At 42.7% G+C, this 19,364-nt stretch overlaps 1 protein-coding gene across 1 annotated transcript in view; it reads left to right on the top strand.

The window, feature by feature from the left end:
- Positions 1-19,364, top strand: part of LOC124188006 (protein Wnt-5b-like) — a 52,029-nt gene continuing 32,665 nt past the window's right edge. The window contains exons 1-2 of the mRNA XM_046580260.1: positions 1-1,154; positions 6,038-6,127. Of these exons, the coding sequence (XP_046436216.1) occupies positions 6,048-6,127 (80 nt within the window). The 5' untranslated portion in view covers positions 1-1,154; positions 6,038-6,047. The remainder of the gene's footprint in view (positions 1,155-6,037; positions 6,128-19,364) is intronic.

Below are 19,364 nucleotides of genomic sequence, written 5' to 3'. Positions count from 1 at the left end.
TGGTTTAGCCGCGCGCGAGTACTGCGCTATAGGAGGGATTCAAATTTCAAACGTCAACGCGAACGTCAGCGCGTGCCGCGTCGGACGGATTCCCACGCACAGCTCGAGTGACTTGTTCTTGGTTATTTGCGATTCCGCAACATTGATACATATCTATTCCCCGAAACCGTTCGCAGTCGGCCGAAAGTCCGTTGGAACGTCTGTTTTGCAGAATTCATTGCAGAATCCGGCCAGACTGTAAAATGGAACTGTGATTTCGTTGCAGCTGTCCCCCTCCTTCATCCCCCCTCCTCGCCCTCGCCCCGGCCCAATTTTTGTGTAAAGTTCAAATTTCCGCCGTATCAAACAAGTAAATTTGAGTCAGTGCGGTGTGAAGAGCTCTACGAAAACGGAGGAAGGCGAAAGATGCGATCCAGGCCGACAGCGTCGTTCGGGGTCCTCTCATTCCGACGTATTTCCCACTTGTTTTGCAGCGAGCTCTGATCGTTAGAAGCGTTTAATTACAAGTCGAACCGTGCTGACGGGTTGAAACTTGTATAATACAGCGACAGTTGGCCGCCCAGTCGTAGGTACGGCTCCGTTATAATCTTGTGAACTATCAACCGTGGAGGAACGGCGCAGCGCTGTGGTGAGCTTTATTAATACGGACGGGAACTTTTCGCAGTGTTGAGAGTGTGTTTTCAGGTTTGATGTTTAACTTGAGCTTGAGCGCATTGTGTCCGTCAGGTTAAAGGCCTGCTGGTTAATCGTGTAATAAAAGTTAACAATAAGGATTCAAGCCGGAGTTGATTCTGCAAAAGTGCAGTTCTCGGCCTTGTGGTGCGCGCTGGAAGGTGGACACGGAAGTGAAACGAATCAAAGATGCTAAATGTGTTACCGGATTTCCGAGAAAATATTTGACTTCGTTAAGAGTGCAGTGAAAAACGATATTGCGGTGCGGCGTCGCGTGTCCCTGACGCAATATTACTTTGACAAGGTAGACTTATGGGCGCATCGGTCGAACGCCTGCGCTATTACTTTTGTGAACTCTGACGGGAAGCGCGAGGATTGCAGATTTTTCCGAGAAAGAGAAAATTCACCGGAAATAATACTTCGATAAGTACATGTGGCGTGAAACAGTGATGATAACGGTGAACGGATAGACGATTTGAAACGTAAGTATTTTTTTTTCTTGCCCGCTCACCATTGTACAGGTACCTGTACTGTTGGAAAAATTGAACTAAGCATAATGTGCCACATTTGCAGCAGTTCCACTTTATGTTTGTGTTATTTGTTAATTTCTCTTAGTAAGTATGTCACAAATTATTGTAATTTTAACATTTAAATTGTCTTATCAACATTTAATTTGTACTTTGTACTTTCTTTTTCACTGACTACTGCATTAAAAAATGATTAAGTTGACCCAAATTTTTAGTGGACCTGCTGGGGTATTTTTTTCTAACCGTGTAGGAATGCCCTGAATACTCTTGACAAATTTTTTAAAAACAATAATTTTGCACTCTGTTCTCGAGTTTTGTCATCTTTTTTCTCCAAGTTTTAAAATGATTGATTTCTTCCAATAACACGCGTACTAGTTTTTAATATCGCAAAAGTAATGCCAAGCGATGAGTTGTCGATCGTCGTACAAAGAAACGTATTTTCTTCTCTCATCGTCATCACTTTCAGGATTCTATGTTCTAAAAATGAATCTGAGTCACTGATTATACCAAATCATGAATATACATTTGTGTGCCATTATTATTCACTGACATACCAAAAATCACACGACAAGTTATACTTGACGTTTTTCCATTTTCTCCGAAATATTCATTACAGTTTTCAATTTGCTAGTGCGATACCCTTCGCTAGGCATTCATAATTCAAGCTTTGTTGTAGAAATGCGAAAAATGTGTATTATAACTGGTGAAGGAAAATTGGGGAATCTTATATATTAGTCGGCTCGTCGGCGTCCAAATTATTGAACGTATCTGTAGGCATAGTTCGTTGCCCAATAAAAGTGTTATATACACATAAAAATGAAATTAAACGAACGAAAATGAAGTATAAAATTGAATAGTAAAAAGGCGGAGGCATAATATAGGGGGACAGGTATATCATAACGCGGCCATTATCAACGTTTTTCCCCAATTAAAAATCGACCGTCGTGGGTTAAATTAGTGCATCCGGATGTTAATAAGATGCCCTCACGAGAACGTCATAAAACATATGAGTTACGACTGAGCCGAACCCGAACGTTCACGCAGGCATGAACCTCCGTGTTTCTTCGTGCAACGCGCGCGCGGACCTTTCCTTCTTATTATTTCACCACATCTCTTCAACCCTTTCCTTTCCTTTCCTTTCCTTTCCGCACCTTCCCCGTCCCCGTTCATCCTTTACTCACCCTTCTCTCATCGTCCTGGCAATTTCCCCTCTTTTCGTTCCTCCGCGACCGTACGAGTATCCTGCGTAAGTAGTACCTACTCTGCACTCGCGCGTTCGCAACTCGTCGTCCTGACGGTTTGCCCCTCGCCAAGGATGTAATACGGTGGTCGGGCTTCATTAAACGAACCTTCCAGAATAATCTGACTTGGCGAAAATTTAAACTGCTTTTTGTTCCGCCTCCTCGGCTCTGGAGCCCGAAGTCTAATAATGGTGCCCGGTTCTCTCGCTCGTTTGTTGCGGAAGACGCGCGTTTATGTGGTGCACATTCGTATTGTACGTCTGCCTGGATGCAGGAGAGGATGCATTGGGTCGTGTCGAAGTTACACGACGCGTGTCTACACATTCTGCGTTGCATACGTATCGAGGAGTACGGCTATTCGACCCTGGATTCTGGTCGATAAGGGAAAACAATGAAACAGGGAGAATGTATTACTTTCTGAAAAGTTGTGCTGCTCAGAGCTGATGCTCTTTGAGATTGCTCGCAATCGGACTGTAATAATTTTGGTACCCAAACATCTATCGGAAATATTGAATTATTATATTCAACTAAGGAACGTGCCTTAGACCAATGACCCATAGATCAGTGATTAAAATTCTGTTACATATCCGACTATCAGCGTTAATCCAATTTTTCTCGTTACCAACTTTCAATCACGTAATCAATAATCCGTATATTATACACGTATAGATATTACTGTACCTAACTTCAACATTAATTCGAAAGAGAAAACGTTCAGGTAATTTACTATTTATGTACTGCTCACTTAACTTGTCTCATAAATACGTGGGGACGTAGAATTTAATGAGAGCTTTCGCTTCGACATGATTCCATCCGAACCTGCGTTATGCAGCTAGATATGAAGCCGTATCGGGGAAAATTTGGAAATTATTCTCATAGTCGATTCGTGTATCTGCAGATGAAGGGGGGGGACGAAATTTGGTATTATAATTCAAACGGTAAAGATGCATCGACCAGGCGCTGATAGGTGAAATACCGATAACGTGATTACCTACGTAATATTATACCCATAAAATGAACGCGTGTACGTATAGTCAACACTTTAATTGGTCATCGGGGTGTGTACGGAGTTACCGCCCTTTCTGTTCGTCCTCGAGTATTCCGCTCTTGGCGTTTCTGCTGTCTTCGCACGTATGCCGTACCCTTTTCTCTCGTGCAATTAAGGGGCCAAGAGGACAGAGCCGAGTACAAGTATGTACGTACATTGTACATATACATACGTGTAGGGGAGGTGCGAAATACGATTCTTTCTGTCTCCGCGGAAAGATCCGGTTCCCCCTAATACACCATACACGTCGTTGTTAGCAAAATAACGCAGCCGTTAACGACAGCTAATGATCACTGCTGCGTGAGGAGCAGATATTTTTTCAATATATTTTCTACTTCGCTCCGCCTCCAGACTTAAGAGACACTCGGCTGGACCTCAAGCCGCACCAACGTGTAGTGATTATTGTTGGCAAGAAAAAAAGAATAACAGACGGAAGATCTTTTTTGGAGTTGAAAGTACCACCATAATTTTTACAAACCTGACGACTATTCTATATCGCATTCACGTATCAGATTAAACTCAATGGCTTTATTTCTTGGTTTTCTTTTTACCAGGATTCTTGTGAATCTTCATTTCGCGCAGAGTCGCGATTTGTTGCACCTACTTGAATCAAATTTACTTTTCAAATCCCATTGTTTCTCATTTCATTTAAATGGGAATATGACACGGATACATTTTTTCCAAATTTCCGATCCATTTCATTATCAAGCATATGCGTAAATGCAAAAAGCTTGATAAATGAACGTCTTTGATCAAAAGCAAACCACTCTAGCGAAAACGTGCGAACGTCTGTAATAAATTAAAACCCTTCGGATACCGAGAGAATCGTATCCTTAGAAACATTTTGGAGTCTGAGCAGAACTGTAGTCGGAAGATTTTTTTTGGCATTGGATAGGGACCTTAAGCCGAGCAAATTCGCGGTGGAGGTGAAACGCACGGATACAAATAACAATCCGCGAACAATCGAGCCAGACAATCACGAGGATCTGTGCAGGGACACGACGTTGGACTGTCCAGTCGCATATTTCTATCGCGTAAATACGATAGTTTACGATGGCATAAACTCGGATTACCGCGAGAGGCAGAGGCTAATCCAACGTCCTACGTCCTCCGCTGCAGGGCGTGTCGGCGGTTCTCGCTAAGTGCATGCCGGCCACTTTAGGGCGAATTTGAAACCGATTCAATACACGTACAACCGGATAAGAGCAACGAGTACTTTTGAATTTTACACCCGCCGCACTGGTACAGCACATCCACTACCGCGGGTTCCAGACTCCGTCAGTTCGTTTTGTCTTCTTCCGATTCTTCTACTATTAATACTTCTTCTAGCATTATTTTTCACTCCACTTGGCGTGTATCTCCAGCGATTCTCTTTCGCGTATTTGGATAAACGATGAGTGTTGACAAGTTTTTTTGAAGTAATTTAAGACGACGTTAAGTTTGGTCGTGTGTATTCGTATACGTAGAATGATAGCAACTCGTTCGAATCATCGTCCAAAATCGTGTAAAATCATGTCAAGTTGGGCATAGTCAGTTGAAGTTCACGCGAAGTCTTACGAAACGGCAAAAGTGACGTTTAGAGTGAACTCTCCTGACTTCACATTCCTTCGCTCAACCCGTCGTGACTTCGAGTGTCACTTCAAACGATCAAGGATATAACTTCACATTACTTCACACGTGACCTCAAGCAACTTGGCATAGTTTCGAGAACACAATTTCACGTGGTATATAAGTGGCTCCACGTAATTTCATTAGGTACGAGAGTTGACATCTCACGGTGCATCGACGTGTTCGATAGCCAATGCAAGTGAAATGGAAGAGGAAGAATGTCTACGATTCTCACATATAATGCGATCGATAAAACACTCGACTCTGTATCTAATCTTGAAGCTAAAAATCAATTCGATGGCCCGGATGCTACTTTGCTTCTCAGGGAATTTCAAACTGCCCAGCTGCCCGACACTCGGCGTCTGAAGAGACCATTTTGCTGTCGATAAGTACAGCCGTGTTAATCGTGCTCGGAGGGTCTCAGAGACGACATCGAGGACGGTGGGAAGGGAAATTTGTTCTATTCTTCGGTCACTCTCACCTCCTTCCGCGTCGCCTTCCCTCCTCCTCTCCTCCTCCAGCTTTGTCTCGAAGCCCGCCGGTTAGGTTCCCGAAGGGCCAGAGGAACTCGTTAGGGCAGTTCGTAGGTACCCAAAGCAGACTCTCGAGGAGCGCGGGGCCCGATCAAATATTGACAAACAATTATAAACTTAACGCCCATTCGAACCGTTAGCTTGGCGCCAACGCTACACGCTCTCTTGTTCCTATCCGTGGTTCTTCTCTATCGATCATTCGAAACGAGGGACTAATATTCTCGTTATTAGCTGTACGGTGTAGTGCCCCACTTGACGGCTCGACGTGGGCATGGATTTCCGTCGGGAATTGTCTCGGCGATGACCTTCGGCTCGGAACTTGGACGTCCGAGTTAAAACTTGATCCTCACCAGCTGCCGTGCCGATCACTGTCATGTCTCACGTATTTACACTCCTTTCGTCTTACAGGCGTTCCACGATGGCGTGCAAGAACTGGGTGCTCGTCCTTCTAGGGGTTTCGCTCGCTGCCGCAGCTTCGACGAGATCGGGAACATGGATGTGAGTACATATTTTCCTCCGCTAGGTGTACCCTGGACGTATTTTCACTTTTATGTGCCAAAGAACGACAATTTTAGTATATAGGCACTTATCCAGTTAACATTATACGTTTACGTTTTCGAAAGAGGCGCAAATGCACGTGACCGGCCATAATTTAACCTCGGGTGCAGTGGACGTTTCAAGAGGAACGCCATTTATCGTTCCACTGCCCTGCGGGTAAATCGGTTTCATGGGTATTTTATATGTCATAGGAAACAACTTTGTTTTTTTTGAATTCTGGCAAAATAACGATTGGTACAGATACGTCCTGCACACGTGAAAAATTGTAAGCATTCGGCGGACGAGACGCGACACGAACACTTTTCAAATTTTCGGTTACGAAACACCCGCTGTCGTCCTTACTTCACAAACATTGACACTTCTCACGATATTTTTTGTCGATCTCCACGAAATCTGATGAGCAACTTTTTCTCATAAGTATGTATTGATTTTTTTTTCTCTTGTAAGGTTTTCAATGGTCAATTTGTAAGTTTGCTATAACCGAGTCGTTTTACCGGGAACTGGTAATTTGTTCTTCTTTATAAACCTTCCTCCACACATCGGTCATGTTTCCCCCAATTTTGAAAGTGAAATTTTACCCAACATAACGACCACATGACCGGAACCTTCTCAAGTATTATTTTTGACTTTGTTCTTGCGAATATAGAAATGCATAAAATGCATCCTTACGAAGGAAGGAGAATATTTTGACACAATTTTCGGTTGCAAGTCGAAGTGGTAATTTCCAGTTGCGTAAGTGCCGATCATCGCCGGCGTTGTATTGCTCCATCGCCTTTTATTTCCCTGATGTGAAAATATATTAATGGACTCTCCGGCTGTTGCATACACATTATAGATGTATAAAATGAAATATTTGTATACACGAGGGCGTATACGGTATACGTATAATTCCTGCATCACGTAATTCCAGAAGAGTTTAATTCAACCGTGAAACTAACAGCAGCAGCCGCACCAGCGGCATAAGGTACCGGTATAGGTGCAGGTAAATTCTTTTTAGCGTTAGCCCACGCACTCTGCAAGGACACAACAGCGACTCGACGAAGCGGGCGAGGCGTTAAGAATTTCTACGTAGGTAAAAACACTCCGGCTTCGTGGCCTCCTCGTACGGCGTGTAGGTTTCCCCCGATAAAACTGACTTTATTGCTGTTCAAAGTGTTTCTTAACAGATATCCTTGCCATATATACGGTAATTAAGGGTGAAAAAGAAATCATTTTTCTCCCACAACGGTATTTACGACGAGTATGTATGAGCTGACTCGCAAACGATTGAGATAACAGAATTCTTGATGATCATTCTCAAATCGCGAAAATACTATCCTCGAAACGAAGATACGAGGAAACGATACTCGCTTCCAAAGCTGAGTGGACTCCGTTTTATTCAACCTTGTGCCGAATCAGTGAAATAAATAAAATCTTCATTACGTGTTTCGAAGACTTGCCGATTCGCAGCCTGTGTCGTTAAGCACCCATGGGAGTTTTGTTTGAAAATCGAGGGCCGTTCCTTCGGAAAGCTCCTTGCCCTCGACCGTCGTGACTTGACAACCTGGAAATATTTGCACCGTAACATCGCGATATTAATACCGGTTTACTGCGAGGACTTGCTCGTACGTACACGTATTATACGTATACAAAGTGTCGGACGAGCAGATTTTCATATACCTACGCAGACGTACTGGATCTGTACACATGTATATGTATACCTACGTGGCTATTCATACTCACCTGCGTGGTAGGTACGTATGAGAACGAGGACACTCGTCAGCACGCTTTCAGCTCGCGTGTAAAGCGCACGCGGTGAGAAACCCCCGCGAGTTCATTAATAATGGATTTATAAAACGCCGCGGTAATAAGCCTCTGCAGCAGAGATGAAGACATATCGTTGAATTCGGCACTCGTTGCAGGTGCGCACAATTCCCAACAACGAAGACGAAGAAGACGTGAATTTCGATTTTTTCCACGTAACTGATAGATGAGAAAATAATTTTATCAGATAAAGTTTGATTTTGTAGAAACCAGATCGAAGTTTCGGAATCTAAAACATTACCTATTTTCTCAAACATTTATTGTAGATAACAATTGGAGAAACTTCAGTTTTTCATTTAAATCAACTTTATTCAAAAATAATAATTAATAAACTACAGATCGAGAAGAATTGTTGAACAAAGTTCAAGAATGAATATTTTTCGTACTTCTTCTATTATCGTATGGACTTTCTCGTATCAAACCTGAAACGTAATCTCCCATCATGCTCTCATTACACTGCCCCTGATGACGTTAATAACGATAAAGTTCATCACATCTTTGTTGAAACGTTTTCCTTGTTCTTCTGAATAGGCACCCATATTAGCTATCAAGCAAAAACTCCTAGACTTAATTATCAACGTGAAAAAGACATAAACAAACTTTATAAGTAATAAATAAAGGTTTTGGTTATTTTTCGATGTATAGAATCGAAATTTATTGATTCAAGGAAATAATAATGGCAGAAAGAAATCCATGAATCAGTCCAGAAAAAGTTGCTGTCGAAAATTTGTGAAAACTAATTCTTTTTTCTCCGTCAACCATTCTCCACAGAACTAGGGCGAATTATAGTTCGTATCATATGAATCTAGTATTATTTATTATGGGTGATACGTGGCGTTTGTTTGGGTCGCCCCAAAGCCGGGCAAGAAGCTGCAATGGCGTGGCTCGGTGCTCCGCAGCTACGATGGATAAAAATTCTACCGCTAGTTTCTTCGAGGTACAGCTGATCTTATCTGGAGCTGTTACACGCTCGGGTAGTGTTACGCTCGCATCAGTCGCGTTTCACGACACCGTGGGAATGGTAACGCTTCCAGGGAGAACCCCGAGCCCACGGGACTTCAGACCCGTGACCGGATTGGTACTTTTTCAAATGAAAAGTAGTTTAAACTTGCGTTGAAAAACCTGAAAGAGTAGTCGCATCGAATAATGTAGACTATGACATACCTTTAATCGGGAAATACTAATTGAATATCTACTTGGAGCAATTTGAGTTGGAGGGCTTTATTATTTATGGATTCAAGAACATTTACGAATTTTTTCATTGAAGTTAATAACAAAACTTCGGCATGGCGTAAATAACCAGCGAACGACTCCGAACTCGAGGACTTTTGCGGTGGCGCATCTTCTGACATTACCGACCAACTTGTGACAGATAGAAGAATTGTTTTGAATTAAAAACACCTTTTCGGGATCAAGCTCGTAGCCCTAATGTTCAACAAAAAAAAAAAAAAGAAAAAAATTCAAGTTTGTACGATAATGAACAAACAATTTCACTTTTCAACCAAAAAATTGTTGACGAGATTTTTTTTTAATTTTGAGATTAAAATTGAAAAATTCAGCCACGAGCCGAATCGATAGACAAGTTTCACAGATTGTGTTGAAATTTCAAGTCGATCGGATAAAAATTGACCGAGAAATCTGCGCCTCTGCACTAAAAACGTGGTCGTTCGCTACTTATATGCGTCATGTCGCTATTTTGTTATTACATTCAATGAAAAAATTCTAAAACGTTTTTGAAATTGTAAATAATAAAGCCCTCAAACTCAAATTGCTCCAAGTGTAATCATTTTTTTTTTTTTTTTTAATTTAGGTATGATTTCAGACTTTCCAAGGTACCCTCCCACCCTCCTAAATGAATCGATTGACATAGAAAGCTGTGGTTCGGTCTTATTAGCGCATCCTTTGAAATTGGTAGAACAGTAGTGGTTCCCCATTCCCCGTGATCGGAGAACGAAGTAGCCCGGCGAAAAGTGTCGGTGGCGAAGGATCTCGAGTCACCGAGCTTTTTAAACCGTGAACAAACAAACTATCAACCTGGTTCCGAGTTGAAGTGCTCCGCGAGTGCTCTTTCAGGCTATATTTCACTCGGTTAGTACACGCGGCAGGTACCACGCGAGTAACCGACGTGCGTGTGCGCCTGTATACCCATTAATTTTTCTCTCGTCGAGAAAACTAACTACTTATACACTCCTGCCGTACGGCATCAGCAGCTCCGACACTCCTTGACGCCGATACACAGAACTATATCGTACGGTCGGGTGGCGCATCGCGATCTCTCGTTGACATGGCTAATGCATGGACTACTTTTTGTATCTTTATCCATAAAATCCGTTCGACACGTATGTATTCTATTTTTTCATCCAGACTATCGGTCTAGACGATCGCTAGGCGGTCGTCAGGTGGTGTCAGTCGGCGGAATAGCTTTCGTAGATTCTGGACTCGATTCTCGGTTCTGTTGTTAATTTTTTTTTTTTTTTTTTTCACCGAAAAGTTTTCCAATTTATTTCCGTATTCTAATGACCAGAGGACATGACTCCGAAGGTCGGATATGGTTCAGTGGCTTTGGGCTATAAGGGATGGGGAGGCGATTTAGGGGTTGGAAATATCTGATCTAACGATCAACAATGGGATTATGGGATAAACCGCTTATCCAGGTTTCGGACTCCCTCTCTTCCTATCTCTTACTCTTGCTCTCTCTCTCTCTCTCTCTCTCCCTCGATCATTCACACTCGGTGCATTCGGGCTACGGTGTACGGATACAGGGGTCAAAGAAATCAGAGACAGATCGGCGGGGTAATTGAAAAAGCGGGATTAATGTATTCGCGAGCACGTTTCTGAGAAATTAGTTACGTGCAACGTTTGTCCTCATGCGGATGGAACAAATACTCTCGCAATAAATTAGATGAGGAGATAATATCCTATCTTGATGCACATGAGTCTATCTACTTTCTTCTTTCTTATCTCTGATTCGTTTTTTTTTTGTTTTTCCTTTGTCCTGTTTTCGCGGACAAGGGATGACGGATTCGCCTCCGTTTCTAGTTCACTCAAGTAGAGTAAACCGTGAGATTTTTGATTTATCGCAATTCTCCAAGCTTGATTATATTCCAGATAGGAGAAGGCATACTGACTCTCATCATTTTCACAGTCAGCGACCAAAGAACAGATTTTTCTTGAAAGACAAAAACTCACAATGTAAACAAATGCGGGCGTGAAAAATGATCGGTAATGGATCTAATACAACTTTCACATAATATGTAATGATGACGGGTTCACGACTATGCTCAAGCTTTGTTGCTCCTAGCCGATAGGTATGTACGTCCAATACTACATCGCATACTACAGTACGGTAGTGAATTAGAATCCGGACAATGTAAATACGTGATCTATAAATAATAGTAGAAGGATAGTGGCGGAGTGATACGGGCTTGATCGTCGACTGGTGCCCGAACAATATAACTACCTTCATCTTGACTAATTCGCTCGTGTATAGGTCTATAATCTATCCGTATACATTCACCAGGTAATTTTACATGACTGGCTTACTCCGTGGCTCCACAGGGGTTCGGCGTCTCGCGGCGTCCTCAGCCATCGTTCTGCAACCATATCACCGATTGTACGATGCTATAAAACCGCGCACAGGGTACCTACGTACAGTGTTGCGTATGTACGCGTCGTACGTTTATGTTCGTAATTTAGTATCCGCGTCAGGAATGCGTCACAAGGTCGGGCAGTAACGGTTTTTCTTTAATGAGGACTAAATCAAGTTGTTTTTGTTTTCCATGATACATGCGCAAGGTAGGCAAAAGAAAGACTATTTCGTAAATTCACAATATTTCCAAGATTGAGAACGCTAAAAGTGTGGGAGGTGGATGATATCAGCACTTCGATATTTTTGAATAATTTTCATACGAAAGTTGGATAATTTTCGCAACATTTATGGGGTTTTGAACACTTTTAACGGCGGGGAGTGACTTTTGAGATTGAAATTCGTTTCCATCTTACTATCTATAGATGCATCACACGAATGTACAGACGACTACACTTAGTCCTGTACAAATACACATGCATACTTCCATCGTTTGGTGGAATGAAACGATATATTGTAGACGATCTGTCAGTCCCGCAGCCTTAACTTTGCCGAAGCGGTTGGACCAGCGTGGCGGCGGCGGCGGCGGCAGCGAGAATACAGCGCGAGGAAAGATTTAAACGCGTTGATCTGCGCGGGGAGTCGAAAAGATGCGAAGCTTGTGTATCACACGTGCGTATGTATATGTCACCATTCATATGCCGCATTCACGCGGACACAGGCATAAACTCGGAATTACATTTATATAGGCATGGTATATTGTCATACACCCGGCGAGGTCGTAGCCTCGTAGGTTAGAAATCGTGAGAATAAAATCCAGGCGCGAGTAGGCGGCCGTTTCGTTCGGCTTCGCGCACCCTCCGAACCCTCTGGATCCTCCCTTGCGTGACCAATCCTTGAATTACCGCCCCGCTTCCATTTTGTTCGCTCGTCTCTCAAACTAGTTCGGACTGAACCTTCCAAGTCGAGATACCTACTACAAGGTTGCAGGAAAGGTTTTTCTGTACTTCGATGCGAACGTGAAATAGCTTAAAACTTTGAAATCCACTGGCAGAAATGTCGATTACACGGGCCCGCGAAGTATAGCTTTTAATTTCCCCTTAAAATAATAACAATTTTTTTTTTAGGTAGTTAGGTATGTTCAATTAAAATATAGCGCTAGTTTTTTTTTTTTTGCAGCACATTGAGATTTATTTTTATGCAAGGTATGCATATTTACACATTTTTGAACAATTTTTATGAAAAAATAAAATATAGAGAATGTTAAACTGATAAATCAAAAAGACTTGAGATATCTTCTTCTACTTTATTCAAAATTCCTGTTCAATCTTTTCCTCTTCTACTCACGTAGCTCTAAATACTGTTAAAATCGCCATAAACAACAACTAATGAGGGTAGATGAATATTTAAATATCAACACTACCATTAATACATCACATATTTGTCACAGAAATTGGAAGTCAACTCTAGTAGTACTAAGAAAACAGAAAAAATATTTTGCTTAGAAAATTTACGCGATAGAATTTTTTAAATATTTTTTTCATAGATCCGTACATTATACCTACCGAAATTACTACTCAGTTTTGTCAGGGAAAACCATCGCAGACCTGTGTTATCAAGAGCGTCATCGTACTTGTATTTGCATGGCTAGATGCCGGTTCTGCGGACGGGGATTCCAATTTTATTCACACGACGATAGTATACTTCGATTTACTCGATCATGTACGACTCGGACCCTTGCCGCAGTGCAAAATATGAAGCCGAACCAGATCACCCTGCGAGTCACAGTTACGGAATCTTCACAGTCCACTGATCAACTGGGATGCATTTTTCTGTCGAATCAGGCATCGAATCAGGTGTGGTTCGATCTCCAGATAGAGATAACGGACCCCGAGTAGGCCACGATCAGCTCACCTTTTTCTCTTCATCTTTCACCTCATCTTCCTCATCGGCGTCTCTTTCTTCGAGTGTTTTTGAGACGAAAATTTGATAAATATACCCGAAATCTATTCTGAGCTTGTCGAAAAATTGCAGAAATTATACGGAAAACTAAACGGAAATTATATTGTAGACTTACACTCTTGGCTCTACTTTTCAAAGTGTTCTTTGCGTTATATCACACCGAGCAACCGCGATCAGTAGGTTCTAGCTATCCGTCCTATGCAATAAGCAACGTGAAGTAGGAATATATAAAGCGAGGTAGGCGTGTACCACCGTTCAACGCACAGTATGATCGGATTATGTTAAACAGTGAAATAAACAGATGTATCCCATCGTGTGTACAAACTATAAACCAAGAACAGAACATCGACCGCGCGTAGTACGACGTGTTCGTGATACTCCTCGTCAGCATGATGATATTATTTATCTTCCAGACGCTCCGCAACTAGGCTTAGGATGATATTTTGCCGAAAGGAAAAAAAAACAACACCAACAGTTGGAAAAGTACGGAAATGTCGACCAGTATTCTGCTCATCAATCAATAATTTCAGCTAAGATGCATATACTGTATAAAATATTTATTTTATATAGTTGAGTAAAAAATTTGTAACAAATTCAAGGATATTTCCAGGACTTTTTAAGGATAAGCAAAATTTAAGGACATTTCTATGACCACTGGACACCAACACATGATACGGCACCAAAAATGTAATACGTCAAAGGAAAGCAATTATTCTGTTCATTCATCCCAGTGAAATATATTGCAGATATAAAAAGTGTAATGATGATGGTTTTCCGTCGAGACAGCACCCACCTTCATCCCTTTACGAGCTTCCGCTGTTCTTCTGAGATTGTATGCAGGAGGGTACGAATGATATTCTGGGTTCATTGGAGGGAGGGAGAGCCGGTGCAGGATGAGCAGCCCACGCGAATGCGCATATGAATGTTATTGCACTCTATTAGGAGACAGGGCATTACTTTTGGGTTGGTTGGTACAGTGCAGTGCGTCGCATCGCGGCGTGGGCTGTCCGACCAAAATATTACCCGCCGTGGGTACTTTATTGTTTTAGGAGATTACAGAGCGGTGACTTATCGCGCTTGAGATATTAGCGTCTCTGACTTAGAGCCCGATGCGCACTGCACAACCTGCAGTGTCTCTGTCGGAGATTCTTTATTCCATACCTGGGCTTCACGACGTACGTGTGTGCGTCAGTAAATGAGGTTCATCGGTTCTCAGGACTCCATCGCTTATCCTAACTTCATTGGAATCTTTCATCAAGGCATAAGCCGTAATCATGAATGACACTGAGGCGCTCTGCCTTCAGCGTTCGATGTCATTGAAATGAGAAAGTCGATGAGAGAGTATGTTTGCCACTTTTATTCTCTAGCAAATTTCATGAAGAACTATGGTTGACGCTGGTACAGCTGTTCTAGTCAAAGTTTCTGCGTGACACTCGTGTACATCAATAGCGTGGTAGATGATGAAGCCCTAGTGATGGTTAATACCATAATTTATACAGACCAGTTCATGGCCAGTTTTGGGCTTCCCAACTCCTGGAACCCTGTAAACTTCTCTCAATACCACGACCACCCACCCTAAGTAAGACGAAGCGAAACGATCTCGCTGCAACGATTTGCCGGTACTGAGGAAATTAGTCATATATCCGTCACACCGTTCCATTCCGTACCATTGCTAACCTATATTAAATGTCCATAACGCAAAGCGCACGTACTACGTATATCCCTCCATCATCTCGGATGACTGGATCGCGAGAACTGGTCGTTGGGTATACGGGTTGAACCGTGTCTATCGCGTTTCTCCCCTTTTCCCTGGCTCCTTCTCTCCAATCCTCCACTCCTCCTTTCGCTCTTTTCGTTCGGTAAATTTAAATAATCGCCGGAACAAATCGCCAAGGGTTGGGGCAGTTTCATTTTTCGGGGGGGAATGTGCGTGCGCATTGCTTCGAGGGGGGAGAAAAAGAGGGAGATACCGAGATGAGGAGGTTATACAGAGTTCGCTTTACGGCCCAAAGGGTCTTGAGCCCGCACGAGTCGTCGTCCACCAGCTTCGCTAGTCACCGCTGTTGGCCTGGAGGATGGACCTGGGTTATAGGCACGAAGCCCACGCGCACAATGGCCAACAAATGAGCAGACAACGAACGAAATGGAGGCGAGTGAATGGAACGAACTAGGAATCCGTTATTTTCATAAATTTAGTTCCACCTCAAGTGCGGGTCCCCTCTATCTCTCACGCTTCCTTCCTTCCCTTCCGGTACTCAATTTTCCTCCAAAATCACACTCTTTATCACCTCGCCATCTCGTTCTACCACAAGAATCACACGATGGTGAGGGATAAATTTTTTATATTCATTGGAATCTCTCGCTGTTTGGTACTTTCACGAGGATATTTAAACCTTGGGTAACAGCATGAATCCACTGTCGTCACCATTCGTTAGCTCTCATCTAGCAAGATACAGTGATTGCTTGCGGGAAGTCAAGCTACGTCATACGTATACCTATACCCGAATTTCTTGAAAAAGAAACCTTGTTGTAACTTTTTTTCTTCTTTCCCGAACCGGTCCAATAGCTGTGCAAGGCTGACTTCATTCTTATTCCGCCGCTTTGTGGTTAATCGTATCGGGAGGTGAAACTTGGTACTTTTCGAATACGGGGATCGATGCAATAAATATAACCCATCCGGCTGAATTGTCGGTGAAAACCAGCAGCCTGTGGCGACCATTAAATTAAACAGATTACCTGTGGATTGCAGGGAGTAAATCAAAGCGGTTCCAAGAGGGTGCGTACGTTTTTACGTATTGCGAAAGCGACGTACGTTTCGTTGCCCAGTCATCAATTCAACCCCGAGTCTCGGCTAAATTTTATTACCAGATACTACACCAGATCTGTATTGCTGGTACAGGTTGAACGGATACCTGTGCACCCTTCAACCCGTGAATATCCTGAAGCAGCTTCTGAGGTCGAGATAGGATCTCTGCCCCTCATCCCTTTTGATTTTAGTCCTGGCGCTCAACGGCAGAAAGGATCAGTCCAGGTAGCTGAACGATAAACACTACGGGGCTCCAATTTAGCGTCGCCTCTGCTTTATCGCTGACTTCCAACGTAAAATCCAAACCGTTCCTCGGAGAGAACGATCCACGATCCACGATCCTTGCCCGAGATTGAATAAGTGCGGGAGGCCTCGAAGAGCTCGATTAAACTTTGTCTCCGGCACCGCGCGGTGACGATGCTGGACTCGTATCGGGAATCGCTTCGCTCCACCTCCTCCAGGGCGTACCTATATTGTAAAAGGCATAATCTGACGTGGGCATTACATGTGTTGGTACCTACCGCACGCACCCGCGATATCGTGTTGCCCTCCGGTGGTCCTGATTCTGCGCGAGCCCGTCACAAGGACTAATTTCCGAGTTATCTCTTGTCTACCGAGATAAGCCACCGGTTTCGTTCGTTGAACTAATTTACCTGCTGCTGCTTGCCTCCCCATCCCCGACGCGAAGCACCCCTGATTGGTACCTCGCGGGGTTTATTTAAGATTTCCGTAGCTACTGTGAGCTTGCGGTATCCTGTTAATCACGCGCGACAAATGAAACATATATTATCAATACTCGTCTCTTCAATTATGTACCCCGGTGGCTACCAAACCTAGTTCGAATTTCATGGTCGAGACGACGGAGAAATGATGGAGCATAACCAAGGTTCAAGTATTCGCAGGTTCATAAATTCGGTGCGGTCGCATATCCAATCACATTAACTGATTTATGCCTCGTTCAAGGATCCTTTTGCTCAGCCACCTCAGTCGGTACCTACATGGACACAATTATACTTTCGCATACTATGGCGGCGACTCTCTTTCACAAATAAAACGATTTAACGTGCAACTATATTTATGTATATCCTGGACGTTGAAGCTTCGGGCGGGTGTGCTTATACACCGAGAATTGATGAACTTGTAAATAATGACGATATAGTTTTTCATCTTCATTTTTTTCAGCCGCGAGTTAATTTTCTTCTCTATGTATCATCTCAACAATGATTAAATTTTCATTTGGAATCTCACCATACAATTTGAGTTGTTATCGGAATTAAAAAAAATGCTTTCGAACATGTTTTGCGAATTCATCATTACAGCTTGAATAAAATGTTGGTACGTAAATAAATCAGTACGCGTAGCTGCGTGATGTTGCAAATAGCATCAATAATTAACGTCAGTCTGGGGGCGGGTGGTACAGAAAGTAAACGTTATCTTTGGACTGCAGTGAAAGAGCGCAAGAGTTTCGCGATCATTTTTTTTCCATTCTTCCCTCCCCATAATATCTCTCTTCCTCTTTCTTCTTTGGATATTTCAATGTCGCAATTTTTCTTCCTACGCACCGCAGGGTTACAGGTTTACGGGCTGGAAGTAGCGTTGACGAATTTTGACCACCCCGACTTTAACTGTCCGGTCCTTAACCGGTTTTAACTGTTATAGTCAGCACCGTCAAAATGGATTTTAACCAATTTTAGAAACCTGATTGTATATTAACATGTGCCTGCAAAGGATTAACCTGCGGCTGCAGCATGACATTTAGTTTGAACACGGTAATAATTATCGTCATTAAAGATACAAATTAGCCATACCATATTGTTCGTTTCTCAGAATTCTCACGAGTCAAAGGCAGTCTTCCCACGCTCGTTTTCATCCCTTCAATATTTTGGGTACGAGGCGTGGAAAAATTACGAGACAGGAAGAAGTAGGTCGTGAAACAATTTTTCTTTTTCTTATCGCTTTGTTACTTTAACTTCATTTTCGAGATGGACTTCACGGAATAATACATTTGAATCTATCTACCAAATAAGGAATCAAGTATGGACTATGGATTATCCCTGCATCTGTTTTCGAAATTCATGAGGGACCCTCCATATTTACGCGACAAGTATTCATGACAATGACGAACAACATGTCTCGGTGAAAATTCGTAACTCTCTTGGACGTCAGTGTATCTGCTGAGACCGTTGTAGTGGTTTAGTTACCCCTGATCGGACTGTAACCACCCTCCATCCGTGTCGCATGAATCACGTTCGGACGCTTGCACGTCTTACGCTGCGTTAAACACGTTGAACCGTTATTTCAACGCCAATTAAGCCCATCGATCGAGTCCCGGCGGTCGTTTGTTTTACCGACACTTTACCCTTAGGCCCCGCAAGCTACAGGCTCGTATTGTCACGAATGAACACAACATATCGCTGGCACAATGAAGAAAATAATTTTCATTGCTGCGCCACATGGGTGATTATTGTTATCAATCCGGTAATTCCGCAAGTCCAGGGGAGCTATTTTCTTCTAAAAATTTATCTCTTACTTTGTTTTTTCTTAAATGTTGACGGGGAAAATGAATTGGTATTATATTTATTCCCGAAAGTCCAATTCAGTCGGCTAGTGTAAATTTCATACTATTAAAAGCAAAATTTCGTCCGGTGTTTCAACACGTTTGAGGGCAGAAACGAAAGAAGATTTGAAACGTGTTAAACACGTTGTTCTGCAAGATTTTATTTGTGTCGAGGTTCGAGATACCTTTTATTATAGCACCAGAGTTCAAAGACACTATGAAATGTTTCGCAATACTCTTTGTTCAAAGTTTGCAGAATTAGCGACACAAGAATCCTCCTCTCGACCGAGTTTGAACTACTTTCAAGAGTCGTGAATGTGAAAATAGATCGCTATCTCCAACCGTACATTCTGGTTTGTTCGATCGGGATTCCGCGTCTTACGAAAGGTCTTGCAAATCATACTCGGGCAGGCTTATGCCGATCGGATTGGATGGTATATGGGACTTGTCCGTGACTTGAAAT

This window comes from Neodiprion fabricii, chromosome 1 (genome assembly GCF_021155785.1).
Source record: "Neodiprion fabricii isolate iyNeoFabr1 chromosome 1, iyNeoFabr1.1, whole genome shotgun sequence".
NCBI classification, from domain to species: domain Eukaryota; kingdom Metazoa; phylum Arthropoda; class Insecta; order Hymenoptera; family Diprionidae; genus Neodiprion; species Neodiprion fabricii.
The sequence above is the reverse complement of the archived record's forward strand: the minus strand, read 5'-3'. Positions and strand labels throughout refer to the sequence as shown.